Below are 16,497 nucleotides of genomic sequence, written 5' to 3' on the forward strand. Positions count from 1 at the left end.
TGCACGGCGCCTCCTGGTGGCGAGCAAAGGAGGACGAGGAAAAAGGAAGGGATGAGGGCGAAGGTTGGGGGGGTAGGACCGAACTGACATGTGGCCAGAAGTATGTGGACACAGGTCTGGGCCTGTAAACAGTAAACATAACAGGAGGAATTTTTGTATAATCATACTTGACATTATCAACCACTTCTAATATTAATAATACAGCATAATAATTAGAATATGTTTGCAATATTACTGAAGAATATCACAGTTTAGCATCTGCAAAATGTATAATGAGAACAATGAACTTCAAAGATCAGCGACTTGTTATTTGTATTTATTCAGAAAACTTTTACACTTGTAAAACTACAAGTGTAAACTTGTAAACTGCACATAAATATAACTCAGGATCCAAATAATTAACTGTGACACATTATGATCATATCATCACACTGTTATGTCATAACTTTATTTTACTAGATGAAGAGCAGCTGCTCCTCCCCCTCACTAACAGGTTCATTATGGTAAAATGTTCAGATGATGTTTTTTTTTATCTTTATGCAAAGACATTTTACACAATACTGATATTTATTTAACCACAAATTATTGTTTATTATTAAGATTAACATTGATATAAATATTATCATTGTGATTAAGATTATTATGATTTTGGTGTTTGTTATTATTATCTGCTATCAATAACAGATCATTATGTCTGACAGAGTTTAAATATGACACTTACACAACTGTTCCTGGTCCCCCCCCCCCCCCCCCCCCCCCCCTCTCTCTCTATCTCTCTCTCGTCTCGCCCCAACCGGTTCGAGGCAGAGTTTTTATTCTTATGAAATATTGTCAGGTCTCGTCCTTAAAGAACCTTGAGATAATAAATATATATGCTGTGACTTGGCACTATACGAATAACATTGAGCTGGTTGAGAATTACACATTTATTTTCTGTGCAGTCAAACATATCAAAGGCTCCACAGTTAAACTGAAGCTGGTGGATGATGAAAGAGAAATGATTATTACTGCTGCTGCTGCTGCTGGTGGTGCATGTGGATGGAAACCAGGAAGCTTTCAAAGAGCAGCTCTGTTGTGTCGTGACCATGAGAGTTGAGAGGAAGACTGAATCAAAACAGAAAAGTCACAGAATGTATTGGTCCAACTCACATGTGTATAGTTATATATCAGACCCTTTTCCGCCTGGTAAACACTTATTCGACTCAGTGGTTGCAACATGAGTCACGAAAACTTCTTCTGCAGTAATTTCTCTGTCATCTCATGAACTAACACCTCCTCGTCTCTAATCCTCCTCGTACGCTTCAAACCGTCGACTGCTGAGGAACGACTCCTCGTCTTCGTCTTCTGAAAGTGAGACATTATTATTCCTCCTCACTCTGTGCCGTACATTACAGCGGGTGAGACGGGTAATCCACCAGCCTCGACACTCTGCAGTATTAAAAATCTAAATGATCCTCTTCACGCAGTCAGCTTCACTTAGTTTCAGATTCATAAATGTGAGCCGGGATGCGGCTGTTTTAATAAATCAAACAGATGAAAGCTCCCATTCCTCCATTTATTAATGCAGACATCCGGTGTGAATGTTACATTAATCCACTAAATCCTGTGCAGCAAATAACTGTTACTCTCCTGTGTGCATTTTCAAAAATGTGATATTTTACATTCAAACCTCGACTACAGACATGATTAATTCAGTCTGTTATCTGAGGCTGTGTGAGTGAGACAGGTGGAATCAGGGGGGAAGGAGGAAATTCAATAAATTTGCATTAGTGGTGTACACTGCGCCTGTGGGCAGTAAATTATAAATGAATGTTTTATATAGATATGATAATAAGAGTCCGAGGAAGCATCTGTAGGTTTTTTAATGTGGGCTTTTATGTTTAAAAATATAAATTGAATTATTTAGAACAATGGCTCTTTCTTTACTCTAATTATTATAAAGTATATAAACCGAGGCCTAGTCAATTTTATTATAAATAAACGTACATTAAAGTAGAACATAGACACTGAGGCTGTGCACTTGTATACAGCTCATTACAGTGCAACTGAGGTTCATCAAATTAAATTACGTTTTACTGTCTAGACTGAGTTCCTGTGTAAAACATGTAGAATAGTGCAGCTGAAACAATAACATGATTAATCAACTCATCAATACAGAGAAATAAAGGGAAAACAATCGATCAATTATCAATAATTTAAGTAATTTTCAGCTTCTTTTTGCTGTTTTTGCCTGTAAATTTAATATTATTGAACTGTTGGTCGGAAACAACAGGAAATATGACAATTAATCGAGATGATAACATTAAATGAAGATTTATTGTATATAAAATGATACTTTAAAAAGTGTCACAGACATTTAACACGATATTATATAAAGTATTATTTTATAACACTGATAAAAAAATATGCAGTCGGTGTACAAGTAATCAAGTTACAGTAGAAACAGTCTGAACTTTTGTTTTTCTTTCAGTAAACTTTACTTTTCCTGATCATTCCAGCTCAATACGAGGCCTCATCATGACAACAAGTCCCACACTACAATAGGAGACAGTGATCAGTGTCTCTTATAACAGTGGAGCCTTCAAACTCATCAGCTTGTACATTATTCCTTGTGAAACCTGAGATGCACCAGTGACCTCTGCTGACAGAGAGGAGAAGCACTCTGAGGTTCTCCTGAGGAGACAAAGGGTGAACATGAGTTCATCTCATACAATCACATGAGAATATCATCATCAATATTTAAATCAACATTTATTTGTTTTGTCTTTAGTTAAGTTTTGCACAAAATAAAATGAAGGTCTTCACAAAAATCTGACTTTATTTTAATGCAAAGACTTTTCAACTTGAGCCTCAGAAAACTACGGACATTTTAATAATCTGTGAAATGCTCATAATTTGTTAAACTCAAATATATTTAAAAAGATGCTGTTTCTCTGTTTAATATAATTTTAAATAAAATATTTATATACTTCATGGTAAAATATCACACAATATGTGTTGTATTTACAGTATCAATGGTGGACTACTATCTGTCACAGCTATTATATTATATTATATTGTACTATATTGTATTATATTTTATATTATAAGAGTAAATTAATCAATGGAATAGAATATGTTCAGATCTTTGATTGCATAAAAGTAAATTTAAAGTAATATTAACTCATTACTTAATGAGTTTGTTTTGTCTTATGTTTTGTGTTTGCTTGAATAATATGAATTAAGTTTTATTTTTGGGAAACTATATATATATATCCAAATATATATATATTTATTATACACATGTAATTTATAACAGTTCATATATCTTCATAGAAAATCGAAAACCAAGCTAGTTTCCTGGTTTACTACATTTCCCACAATCCCCCGCGGCCCGTACAGGGGAGCCTGCGTCACGTGCTTCGCCAGTTTCCGGTGTGAGTGTAAATGGAGCCATGACACAGTGGAGGAGGAAAGCTGCTTCTTCCCGGAGGAACCGACACTGAGCCACCGACCAGGCCTTCGCTCCTTCCCCGCTCAGAGCGCCGCGCACAGCCGCCGCGATGGAGGCGGTGCCCCGGATGCCGATGATCTGGCTGGACCTGAAGGAGGCGGGCGAGTTCCCGTTCAGCCCGGCCGTCAGGCAGGTGAGGCTCGGGGTGGGGACCGGGGAGCAACAGGGCTGAGCCGGAGAGAGTCAGCCCGGCACGGATTACTGACGCCCGGGTAAACCCTCCAGGAAGCTGACGTCCGACCGACAGCTGCTGCGTGTCTCCCGCGGAGGAGACGCGTCCCGGGCCCGGGGCTGAGCTCCGGTTGCTGGTGTGAATCCCTCTGACCACCGCCTTTTGTTTGCTAATGGAAGCCAGCTGCTAGCTACACAACAAGCTAGCAGCTGGGGGCGAAGTTAGCTCTTCAGCAAGTGGCGAACTCCCATTAAACCCAGTAGACAGTCAGTGGGATTAAAGCTGGAGGTTAAAACTCATGATAATAATAAAGTGTGATCTCACCGTCACGTGCACCTGAGGTCAGAGGAGGAGAACGAACATCTGGAGATCGAGCAGGAGGCTGACATGTTGTTTACAAGTCTTCATCTGAGTTCTGTTCACTGGGAATAATAAGAACAACATGAACGTGTTATAACTCTTTATTAATAAGGATAATAACAATATATCATGGTGAACTAGTGACTACAACTAAAACAACAGGTTCAAATAACTAGTCAGTGGTTCGGTTCCAGTCCCACATGATAACAAACAGTGATCTCATCCTCACGTGCAACTGGTGAACGAGCAGGAGAATGACAAGTTGTTTACAAGTCTTAATTATAATAATATAATAACTGTATTTATAATAATAAGAAGACAAATTTCACAACAGATTTTTAGACAGCCAACTCACCTGACATTATATCACGAATAAACACATGTAGGATAAAAGTCAAATTAGATCAGGAGACACAAACAGGTTTAGAGTTTAACCAAAGATAACTAGCAGCACATAAGAGGTTCAAATGTGATTAGCGAGTTTGTTTGGTGAACTGATGGAAACAGAAGTGTTTTGAGTTGGGATTTGAACTTGTGAGGTGTGGCTCCAATGGTTTACATGTTGGGATGGAGAGAGGAGAAGCTGAGCGAGAGGTGTAGGGATGGAGTAGGTCTTACAGGTACCTTTTACAGGTGAGAGTTTCCTATTGTTGTTCCTAATTCCACCTGAAGCCGGTGAAGCTGGATGAGGAGTGAGGTGTTTTGTGGATTTGCTGCAGGTGATGATCCTGGCAGCAGAATTCTGGATGGTTTAGTAGTTTCTTAAAGATTTATTTTGAAGACCAGGGAGGACGGTGTGACAGTCGCCAGTACAGGAAGTGACCAGGAGAGCGCATTACAAAAGTTCTTATTTATAGTAAATTCTAATAATAAAGATAATAACTTATTTCTGTGGCACTTCTTCATCTACACAAGGTTATAAAGTGCTTTACAAAATACATGAGAATAAAACAACACAAGAACAGATCCAGACAAATCTTTGTTTGATAACATGAAAGAAAATATCAGGCATCAATACATTTTACAATAAAATATATGATGACAGCTAAATTGCTCAGATGTACAAAATGTCTGCCCACATATACGAATATTACCAGAAATACAATGACTGTTACTGGCTTTAATATGAAGGGTGTCATTTCTGTCACATGAATAAAGTCCAGAGACCACTTCAAACTTCTTCTTGTGTTGTTTCACCAACAGTTGAAACGCTGGAGAAAGAAAAGTCCCTGATTTAGTTGGACTTGGATTAATCATTTAAATGACTCAGTAGTTCAGCTGCTCGTCATCTGAATGCTTCTCACTTTTCCCCTCGATCTCTAATCGGTTGACCAACTTTCCAGCTCCTTCCTGAATCAGATAAAAGAAGAGATCTTTGCCCTCTCAGTCCGGTCACTGCTGTTTACCGGCAGTAATCATCCTGTCACAGAGTTATTTTCATTGCACTGCTCCGGTCAACACCTTCATTCAGAAATGTTAAATGTGATTCACAGAGGAAAACAAATGAAGTCACTTCTTGCCACATCTCTAACAGTGACTGCTGACCTCAGGGTTTAACCTGTAACGTGGAGGTGTTGGTTTTCATTTAGGAAGTTAAAGTTTAACATGCGAGAGGTTAATGCTGCTTCTCCTTGTTGCCAAAGTGGTTGAGCATTTAGTTCTGTGTCTAAATCAGCTACGATTTCCTCCATTTGCCTCGTAGTGAATCAGGATTCTTGTGGAATTCAGAGCAGGACAGTGTTTGTCTTGTTGCTGTGTCATTGTGTATCTGTCCGTCGCCTTGTGACCTTCCTGCCTCCATCATTTCAATGAAAAACAGAGCGATAACGACCAGTCAGAGAATCAGTCGGCTGTTGACTTCCTTCCAGGGGCTCATGAGGACAAGGGAAGTCTTGGCAGAGAGCGATGGGAGCACAGAGCCAGAGAATCCAAACTCTTGGTTTTGCTCGAGGCCAAAGATTTGCATAATAATTAATTATCTACAGTTGAAAGACATTTGGGGTCAAAACATATATTTTCTCAGCAGTTATCCTGAATAACAGACATTTAATTAAATATGATTTGTTGGTCTGAAATCTTATATTGTAATTCCAGTCTGGAGCAGCCTTCTTTTTCCAGTATAAGCAGGAAGTGACTGATTTTTTTTTTTGTAAGTGTTGACCTACTTTTTCTCTGTGTGTCTTCAACTCCAGTTCATCTTGAAGAACTACGGAGAGAATCCTGACAACTACAACGAGCAGCTGAAGAAGCTGGAGACTCTGCGGCAGGTAGGTTCGTTGTAAACTCTCTGTTTTCTGTCAGTTGTCTGTGGCTCAGGCTCGTCTGTCGTTCCTGTGTCTCTGATCAACTTCTTCCTTGGGTCACGTTCCAGCCTTTTGCTAAACTTCATGGAAGTCAGCTGAAGAGTTTTGTGCATAATCAAGATTAGTTAGACAAGCAAATCCCTATTAAATGTTTCGACTCACAACAAAAAGTGACAAGTGGGATCATGTTTCCTGCAACTTGACTGTTTGGAGGAGGCCTACGACCTTGAGGGTTGTACTTCTGGTTTTACCTGTGGTGAAGTCAGAGATTAATAAACCATGTTAAAAGAAAACAAGGATGAAGAGAATGGTAAATTATCAGCTGACACAAATGGCTACTCAGGAAACGCAGATTTCAAACTCTGAATAATCATGAGAAAAGAAACTAAACAGAACAAATCTCACACATAATATTCAAGGAAACTAAAATCTAGTCCTTTTCAACTATAGACTCTTAACACGAGATGCTTGAGCTCATCAGTGCTGATGATGTTTTTATATGTTTCCTGTTAGTTACTCTAATAGTGGAGTCCTTTCTGATGGTGTCAGTTTGCACATTCATCCCTGATCTGGTCCCAGTGAGAATTTACCTGCTTCTTACCTCTACACAGAGGAGTCGTTGTGATTCTGTAGCTGCTCTGGTGAAGAACAGGAGATGAACCACAGTTTGTGTCTGTTTCACAGGGAGCAGTGAACGTGACGAGGGATTTCGAAGGATGCAGCACGTTGAGGAAGTACTTCGGTCAGCTGCATTACCTCCAGAGCCGAGTTCCCATGGGGCCGAGCCAGGAGGCTGCTGTGCCCATCTCATGGTACAAACACAAACCTACACACAATCACACAAACCCAAACTGTACACAACATTCACACACACACACACACACACACGTGTCTTCCTGCCGCACAAATGTCAGTTCACTGCTGCAAATCTTCAAGTATAGAGGTTAATAAAATAGCAAATGTTATTGAACTTGCATCAATAGTGTCCAGAAAAGTATCTCCTAACATTCAAATTTACTGTTTTCTAGTCAAATACTCTGTAATACATGTTTTACTCGTGTGCAGGACTGAGATCTTCTCTGGAAAAACAGTCACTCATGACGACATCAGCTACGAACAGGCCTGCATCCTCTACAACCTGGGTGAGTTGAGTCACGGAGAGAAATCTGTGCATCCTCGAGAAAACAATTTACCACTTGTGAACAGACTGAAGTGAGTTGTTCACATACGGACACACACAGATCTGCATTGTAAAACCGTTTAAAGGAACAGTCAGAGTGACCCATAACTCTTTTGTTCATTCATCATTATTGTTTTAAGATTGATTTGAAAAAGTGTGAATTTGTCCTTTAACAGTCTCTAACTCAACTCCTTGTTTTGATTCTCCACAGGGGCCCTGCACTCCATGCTGGGAGCCATGGACAACAGGGTGTCTGAGGAGGTGAGACACACACACCCACACACATACACTCACACACACACACACAGTGTACTATGTCCACACAGTCCCTCTGACCCTCTGCTTCCTGTCCAGGGCATGAAGGTGTCATGTACCCACTTCCAGTGCTCAGCTGGAGCCTTCTCCTACCTGAGAGACCATTTCAGCCACAACTTCAGTGTGGACATGAGCCACCAGATCCTGAACCTTAACATTAACCTCATGCTGGTAGGTAACACACTCATGCAGACACACACACACACACGCACACAAAGGAAAGTGTCTCATCACTCTGTCTCCTCCCTAGGGTCAGGCTCAGGAGTGTCTTCTGGAGAAATCCATGTTGGACAACAGGAAGAGTTTCCTCGTTGCCCGTATCAGCGCTCAGGTCAATGTCTTATGATTTAATGTGAATTACATTTAATAATCATATCAATCTACAGTGAAATCCTGAGCAGGTGATAACTGGCTGTGCTGCTGCAGGTGGTGGATTACTACAAAGAGGCCTGCAGGGCTCTGGAGAACTCAGAGACGGCCTCCATGCTGGGGAAGATCCAGAAGGACTGGAAGAAACTGGTTCAGATGAAGATCTACTACTTTGCTTCCATTGCACACGTGAGTCCAATGTGGTTATGAGAGTGTGTGTAGTTTTAATACTGACGTTCACTTCATCACATTCACCTTCCTCCATTTATCTCTGTGTTGTTTCTCCACAGCTTCACATGGGAAAACAGGCGGAGGAGCAGCAGAAGTACGGAGAGCGGGTAGGACAACAAATACAAAGTATTATTGTACACTCACCATCAGGGTGCGCTTTGTGTTTTAACTCTTTATCCAAGACAGAAATTAAGAGCTTCCTCAGTCCATTTCTCCACTTCCCTCCATGTTTCTCTGTTCCTACTCACCTTGAATTCTCTGTTTCCACCAGTTGGCGTACCTGCAGAGCTCCATGGACAAACTCAGTGAAGCCATCAAGCTGGCGAAGGTAGAAAAGCACATAGTTGTAATGTTTTATTGTCTCTGTAACCTGGTTTTCCACTAAACTAAAGCCTTGTGTTTCTTGTCTTGGTACAACCAGGGTCAACCTGACAGTGTGCAAGAGGCCTTGAGGTTCACCATGGACGTTATTGGTGGAAAGTGAGCATCTCATTCTTTGTGTCACAGTTTCAGTTGTTTCCTGTAGTTGTGTCACTTGTGGTTTTCAGTGTGTGAACTTGTTTCTCTTTTGAACTTTGACCTCTAGGTTCAATTCAGCCAAAAAGGACAATGACTTCATCTATCATGAGACAGTTCCTTCTCTGGAAACTCTGGCCTCAGTCAAAGGTAACGTGAAGCTCGAGTATGTTCACGCTGCTGAGGTGACTCACAACTATTATCATGCATTTCCATGTAGAAGTGTGATGTTGATGTATCTGTTATGAACAGCTCTTTCTTAAATTATTCTTTTGCTGACTGACTAATGTCTTGATCTCTTCTCCTCTTGTAATTTGCCCTCTAGGTGCACCACTGGTCAAAGCTCTCCCAGTCAACCCAACAGATCCCACCGTCACCGGACCAGACCTGTTCTCTAAGTTGGTGCCGATGGCTGCACATGAAGCGTCTTCTCTTTACAGGTAGTTCATCTCAGAACGGTGGAAGAATAAAGTGTGTTCAGTCCTTCATGATTAATTTATGTCTGTGGTTACTTTCTGTTTTTCCAGTGAGGAGAAGGCCAAGCTGCTGAGGGACATCATGGCCAAGATAGAAATCAAGAACGAAACACTAGAGTGAGTACATGAGTGTGTGGAGCCTTAAAAGAACTCTTCACGGAGATATCAACGTTCATGTTTGGAGATGTGAAGCTTTTATCTTAAAGAATAAACGATGTAGAAAATATGTGTATTCATGTTTATATCCAGTTTCAGGGCATTTCACTCAGTAGCCACTAGTCTGTGCTGTTACTTAGACATGAACATGAATGTACTCGTTTCATAATTAATATGCTGTGGCTATGCAAACTATGGTCTTGTCACTTTTCATAATGACATTATATTATTGTAAAGTTTGAAAGTTCAAATTGATTCCAAAAGTTAATATTACTACTGACAGGAATAGATTTTAATTTGCCCAGACTCTGTTCCCAGTGTAAACTGACTGGTTTCGTCCCACAGGCAGTTCATGGACTCCCTGGGCTTGGAGCCGGAGTCTGTGGACAACCTGGACATGTACAGTCACATCCCCCCCGTCCTGATGGAGAAATGTGCGGCGCTCAGTGTCCGACCCGACACCGTCAAGAGCCTCATCCAATCCATGCAGGGTAAGGAAATCATTTCTGCCCCAAATTGTTATATGAACATATTTAAAGTTTTGGTTTTATCACATTTGTTGATTGTTGGTGTTTACCTCTCTATCCCATCTGTGCAGTGCTTTCAGGCGTCTTCACTGATGTGGAGTCTTCACTGAGGGAGATCAGAGACGTCCTGGAGGAGGACGAGACCGGCGAGCGAGTCCTGCAGGAGGTCGGCGGCCCCTCCGCGGGCGACGTGCACCCGGCAGCACAGGGCCAGGCTCTGGCTGAGATCCACCGGGACCTGGAGAAGTACATGGAGGCCCACGAGAAGGCCAGCTTCACCAACACGGAGCTCCACCGGGCCATGAACCTGCACATCAGCAACCTGCGTCTGCTGGGGGGGCCACTGGAAAGTCTGAGAGAGGCCCTGCCCCGGCCCCAACTCAGTGAAGGTGTGTGTGATGAGGAAAGTCTGTCAGGTTACCATCAGTGTAAAATACAGAGACTTCAAAGAGATCAGAGAATGTTAAGATTTCAGTTTATTCAATACAAATCTTTCATGTTTATAAAAAATGTTAATAAAAAGCCTCTTGATGCATATTTATATTTAGGGAATAAGAAAACAACACGTGAAGAAATCCTCAATAAAAGGCCTTTGAGCATGACCAGGTCCTGAGAGGATATTATCACATCATGTTGTTCTTAATTGTGGGTGTTCGCCTGTGTGTGTGTGTGTGTGTGTTTGTGCAGAGGAAGTGGCCGGGCTGCAGTGCATGAAGCGGATCCTTGGGAAGGTCCAGGAGATGAGAGAACAGAGAGGCTCTTTGGAGAAGCAGCTCCGTGACCTCATCCAGCACGACGACATCACCTCCACCCTCGTCACCACGGAGCGGGCGGACATGAAGGTATGAGGTCACACGTGGTTCCCTCAAGGCCACACAAAACACCACTGTCACTTCAAATAAAACATAAATGATTCAAAGAAGATCTACCAACCCCTTTTTTCTTTCCAGCGCATATTTGAGGACCAACTGAAGAAGTACGAGCAGGTGAAGGTTTACATCGAGCAGAACCTGGCAGCTCAGGAGAACATCCTGAAGGCCCTGACGGAGGCTAATGTCCAGTACGCCTCGGTTCGCAAGGGCCTGATCCAGACGGAGCAGCAGTGGAACGGCACCGTCCAGGGCCTGGTGGGCTCCTACGAAGCCTACGAGGACCTGATGAAGAAGTCCCAGGAGGGGAAGGAGTTCTACGATGACCTGGAGGCCAAAGCGTCCCGGCTGCTGGAGAGGTCGAAGGCCTTGTGTCACACGAGAACCGAGGCGAGGAAGCCCGTGCTGGAAAAGTGAGGGGAATGTTTCAGTCTCTTAAGTTTCAGTCTTCTAAAGGTGACATCTGAATGTTCTTCTCATGCTCTTCACTGTGTTTTCCTCAGAGAGACCCAGAAGAAGCCCCCAGCTCGACCCACCGCAGCAAAGCCCTCCCTGATGCCAAAGAATCCAGATGACGACTCTGCCTGCTCGAGCCTGGACGACCCGGAACTGGCCCAGCTCAGTGCAGCCATATTGGCCCTGGGAGGTGACCTACCGGAGGAGCTCCGCAGCCTCCCCCCCGACATTCCCTCCCTCACCACCTCTCGTCAGCCCGGCCCTGAAGCCTACATCCCCCCCGGTGTGAACCTGGGTGGCAGCAGCTCTCTGCCTTGGCCTGGTGCTCAAGCTGCCGGTCACCCTCGCTTCCCGGCCAACCTGCCACCTCCGGAACTTTTGGCACGGATCGCTCAGTTTCCCACTTCAGGAGCTTTGCCACATGGACACCTTCCCCAGATGCCTCCACAAATGCAGACAGTGGCAGGTTATCGGCCACCGCCTCTTCATGCTCCCCAGCCGACACCAGTCCGACCCTCGACCACCACTGTGGACAGCATTCAGGCCCCGATCCCCAGCTACGCCCCGACACCCCACCACCCGCACCCAGCTGGCTACGCTGTCCCGCCACAGATGGGGGCCTATCCCCACTTTATGCCCCAACCAGGGATGCAGCTTCGAGGCCCAAGCCAAACTCCTGCACCCCAACCACAGCAGCAGAAACATCCACAGCACTACCCCCAAGCCATGGGGCAACAGCTGCCTCAGGGCTATCAGCCTGCACCAATGCCCGGCCCTCACCTCCAGGCCCAGCAAGGCTACCCTCATGGATATATGCCCCAGCAGCCTGGTGTTCCTCCACAGTACCAGCAGGCATTCCCAGGACAGATGCAAAATGGCTTCCAGCCGAGACCTCAGTTCCCACAAGGCTATCAGACTCCGCAGGGCTATGGGCCCCAGCAGCACCATCAGATGATGCCAGGCTCCATACCAAGGCCTCCTCAAACTGCACACCCACAAATGCCTGCAACATCTCAGCCAGCTCCCCCCGGGTCACAGCCCTACCTGCCCCATCCCAACCAACAGATGCCCATGGGCCTCCCTCACCAACACATGTTGCCACACCAGCAACAACAAATGTCAATGCCCCCCAATGCCCAGCAGATGCCACCACACCCACAGATGCAGATGCCAGGAGGTCCCAGACCCCAGATGCCCCCCACAAGTCAGCCAATGGCGCCCGTCTCACAGAACTACATGCCCCCCACCAGTCAGCACATTCATCCTGCAATGCACCCACAGATGCCCCCTGCCTCACAACCTCATATGGTCCCTGGTCCTCAGGTCCACATGCCAAGGGGCCCTATGCCACAAATGCCCCCCGGTGCACTACCCCAACAGCATCAGCAGCATCACCCCCACCCCCACCCCGGGCAGCCTCCTATACCAAACATGCCCCAGCAGCCTATTCGGATGCCCGGCCAGCCCCAGGCTCAGCCCCCTCACTCTGGGGGAGTGTGCTACCCAGGAGGGGCTCCGATGATGCCTCAGCAACCCCTGGCCCCTCAGCCTGCTCCCCCCCAACCTCAGGTCCCACTCCCCATGATTCATCCACAGCCTTCTACTATGTACCCTTCAGCTCCAGGACCTAATGTACCTGCAAGTGCCCCACAGCAGCCCACTGCCATGGGACCCCTTGGTCCACATGCTCCCTCTGCTCAGCACATGATCCAGCCCTCCCCTGCTCAACCACCCGTCCCTCCTTCCCCTTCACCTTCCCCCTCTCCATCTCCCTCCCCAGGCCCTACATCTCTGGGTCTGAGACCCACACCAGCCCCCACCCCCGGAGGCACAGCACCACCCACTCTTCCCTCTCCCTCTGCTGTCTCTCCCTCCACTTCGCTTTTTCAACGGCAGAACTCGAGCACAGACGACCTCCTCTCCTCGAGCCCAGAGAGCCAACCCGGAGGCCCCAAGGCCCCGACCAATGTCCTGCAGCCGACTAAAGCTGACCCACAGGACGGGGAGCGTCGGAAGAAAAGCACCCAGGCGGTTCTCCTGATCCAGGGCGACCCGTACCAAGCCCCAGAGCGTGTGGCCCGGCTTCATGGTGAACTGGAACGTTACAGAGCCCAAGTAGATGCCCTGGAGCACCCCACTGAAACTGAGGGCGGCCTGTCAGTGCTGGACGCCCGCTGGAAGGAGCTCCAGGAGCAGCAGGAGAAAGACGCCCGTCAGCTGTCCATCGCCATCGCCCGCTGCTACACCATGAAGAACCGTCACCAGGACGTCATGCCCTACGACCTCAACCGCGTGATGCTGCAGTCCGGCAAAGACGACTACATGAACGCCAGCTACGTGGAGGACTTGTCCCCGTACTGCCCCCGCCTTATTGCCACTCAGGCTCCCCTCTCCGGCACAGCAGCAGACTTCTGGCTGATGGTGTACGAGCAGAAGGTGTCTCTGATCGTCATGTTGGTGTCGGAGCAGGAGCTTGATAAGGTGCCAGGATTAGATTCGTTAACTTTTCAGTCTTGAAGTTTGTTTTTCCTGAAATATCTTTCTATACAGATCATCTTCTTAACATCATTGTCTTGTTACTGTCAGTTTTCAATGTTCTTATCTTCTTGTCTCTCACAGGGAAAAGTTCTGCGCTACTTCCCCACAGAGCGCGGCAAGCAGGTCGCTCAGGGACCAATCACACTCAGCCTGACCACGCAGAAGACGGCACCGACCCACGTGGAGCGAATGATCAGCCTGCAGTACCGCGACCAAAGCCTGAAGCGCACCGTCGTCCATCTGCAGTTCACCTCCTGGCCGGAGCTGTAAGTCCGCTTCCAAGATACTCGTAAATATGAACTAGTTTCTCTTGAATAACAAATGTTTCACAGCGAGTCGTCATCGTTTCTCCATGTTCGTCCTCAGGGGTCTTCCTGAGAGCAAGAGCAACCTGCTCCGATTCATCACGGAGGTCCACGGGCACTACCTCCACCAGAGGCCCTTACACACACCTGTTGTGGTGCACTGCAGGTAGATATCCAACATGGAAGTTAACACCAGACGACTACATCCTGTCTGTGTGAGGGGTCAGGGGCTGGGATCTGAGACCAGTGTTTCTTGACTCTTTCAATTGACCCGTCTGTTTCCGGCCTCAGCTCGGGGGTGGGACGCACCGGCGCCTTCTGTCTGCTGTACGCGGCGCTGCAGGAGCTGGAGGCGGGAAACGGGATCCCAGATCTGCCCGTGCTGGTGAAGAAGATGAGACAGCAGAGGAAGAACATGCTCCAGGAGAAGGTCAGACACACGGAAACAAATCTAAATCTAATGTAACCTCTGATCCTCAGGGGGGAATAGATTCTCAGATATTAGAGGCTTCATGTTAACGTCTGTCTCTCGTCTCCAGCTGCACCTGAAGTACTGTTACGAGTCCGTGTTGAAGCACGCGGAGAACGTCCTGCAGCGCCACGGCATCACCACCGCCACCTGCAGCAAGAACACCAACGCTGCAGCCACCAAGGTTTGTGGATCCATCAGCCGACTATTTGTGTCTTTGCACAGAGACACAAAAAAAATGCTCGGCTGCCCTCAGGTCGTCTTCAAACCTGCTCGAGGGGATAAATCAATTTGTTCTTTTTGTCCCACCAACATTCCAGATTCAAAAGAAATCGGCCCCATGTACAAGTGAAGTAAAATAGAAGAGAAATACTGGTGTTGGAGATTCTGGGACCAGTAAATGTTTTTCATTTTAGCTTGAAAGTGGTTGTGTGTCATGTTAGATTATACAACAGTTTTTACTCTGGTCCTGGTCGGAGAAGCTGCGGAGAATGTCCCATTAATCTCATTTGGACATTTGTCTTCTCACAGAATGTCCCTTGAGTTTAGTGAATATAGATTTAAAGACGTTTTCATCTGAACTTTAACGTTATATTTGATTTGTGCCCTGATTGTTCAGAAGGATTTCCTCTAGTTCAAGATACTCGTGGAGCTTCTCTCCCTTCAGCAGATCGAGGACGTTTTGTTTCTCCGAGTGTCTCCTCTTGTTAACCTGAACCTTCCTGTCCTCTCTGACCCGTCTCTGCAGCCTTACTCGAGACAGGAGTCGCAGCAGGATATCGTCCTGGGCGGAGACATGCCCATCAGCTCCATCCAAGCCACCATCGCCAAGCTCAGCATCCGGCCGCCCAGCGCCACCGACCCGGCCATGGAGCAGGCTGAGGAGCCGGCTGGTTCCATCTTACCCGACCTGGACTCTCTGGGGACAGACATCCAGCTGTTCCAGGACGCCGACCTGCCGACAGATACCCACCCCCCTTCCTCCTTCAGCCCACCCCTCTCCTCACCTGCCCACTCTCCACCTCCTCCCAACGGCCTGGACGTCATCTCCCCCTCCCCTCCTGCAGAGGCTGTGCCGAGCGCCGTCCCACCCCCCGCTTCCTCTGCTCCCTCGTCCCTGGATCTTCTGGCCTCGATGACGCCAGAGGCCTTCTCCATGGAGGGAGGGGGCCGGGGGAAGCAGCGGGTGACCAGGCAGAGCTTCCTGCAGCCGGTGGAGGGTCAGGGTCTCCACGGGACTCGGGGAGATAAAGGTGACGACCCGCTCGGCACCCTGGACCCCCTCTGGAGCCTCAACAAGCAGTGAGTCCACAGGCCGCTGCTGTCTCTCACTCTACCACCAGGCGTCACTAGAGGCCTGTCGCCCTTTCCAATCCCGCTTTGAAGAGAAAACTAAACGAGCTGAATTCTGGGAGAAGTTCTGTTGATTACCAAGATGTGCCTGGTGGCAGACGGTCGGGGGGTGAGATGGGAAGTCGGGGGTTTGAAACCTGAAACACACTTTGCGTCTCCCTGCATCACTGGTGGCTTCTGGGACCAGATCACTATGCACTCGTCTGTATCTGTTCATTCTTTCTGTTGCTCTTTGCTGCTTTTCTTTTTATGTCCGTGACGGATGGAACCTGCTCTGCACTTCTAGCACCTGATCCTAACACCCCCCCCCCCCCCCCCCCCCCCCCAAAAGAAAGAATCCCAGCATGCACTCCATCGTCAGCCTCGTCAAGGCATCACCAGGCTGCGACGTGTTCAGCCCCCCCCCCTC

General features: G+C 46.8%; 1 protein-coding gene across 1 annotated transcript; it reads left to right on the forward strand.

Annotated features, from left to right (window-relative positions):
* The first annotated feature begins 3,467 nt into the window (after window positions 1–3,467).
* ptpn23a (protein tyrosine phosphatase, non-receptor type 23, a) lies at window positions 3,468–16,397 on the forward strand. Its single transcript, XM_053432202.1, has 24 exons — window positions 3,468–3,626; window positions 6,218–6,292; window positions 7,013–7,140; window positions 7,394–7,470; window positions 7,720–7,769; window positions 7,863–7,994; window positions 8,074–8,154; window positions 8,250–8,381; window positions 8,483–8,530; window positions 8,695–8,751; window positions 8,845–8,903; window positions 9,010–9,089; window positions 9,265–9,379; window positions 9,467–9,532; window positions 9,917–10,062; window positions 10,170–10,487; window positions 10,786–10,940; window positions 11,049–11,380; window positions 11,471–13,904; window positions 14,043–14,227; window positions 14,328–14,432; window positions 14,558–14,696; window positions 14,806–14,919; window positions 15,484–16,397. The coding sequence occupies exons 1-24, from the start codon at window positions 3,543–3,545 to the stop codon at window positions 16,039–16,041; spliced, it is 5,670 nt and encodes a 1,889-aa protein (XP_053288177.1). The 5' UTR covers window positions 3,468–3,542; the 3' UTR covers window positions 16,042–16,397.
* Window positions 16,398–16,497: the final 100 nt, after the last annotated feature.

Source organism: Pleuronectes platessa, chromosome 10 (genome assembly GCF_947347685.1).
Source record: "Pleuronectes platessa chromosome 10, fPlePla1.1, whole genome shotgun sequence".
NCBI lineage: Eukaryota > Metazoa > Chordata > Actinopteri > Pleuronectiformes > Pleuronectidae > Pleuronectes > Pleuronectes platessa.

What these genes read in the sequence shown, in the direction of transcription:
- ptpn23a (XM_053432202.1), top strand. Translation starts at nt 3,543, where the DNA reads ATGGAGGCGGTGCCCCGGATGCCGATGATCTGGCTGGACCTGAAGGAG. An exon ending in AAGCCATCAAGCTGGCGAAG is followed by an intron (nt 8,752 to 8,844) that starts GTAGAAAAGCAC and finishes TGGTACAACCAG; the next exon opens with GGTCAACCTGACAGTGTGCA. An exon ending in CCTGTTGTGGTGCACTGCAG is followed by an intron (nt 14,433 to 14,557) that starts GTAGATATCCAA and finishes TTCCGGCCTCAG; the next exon opens with CTCGGGGGTGGGACGCACCG.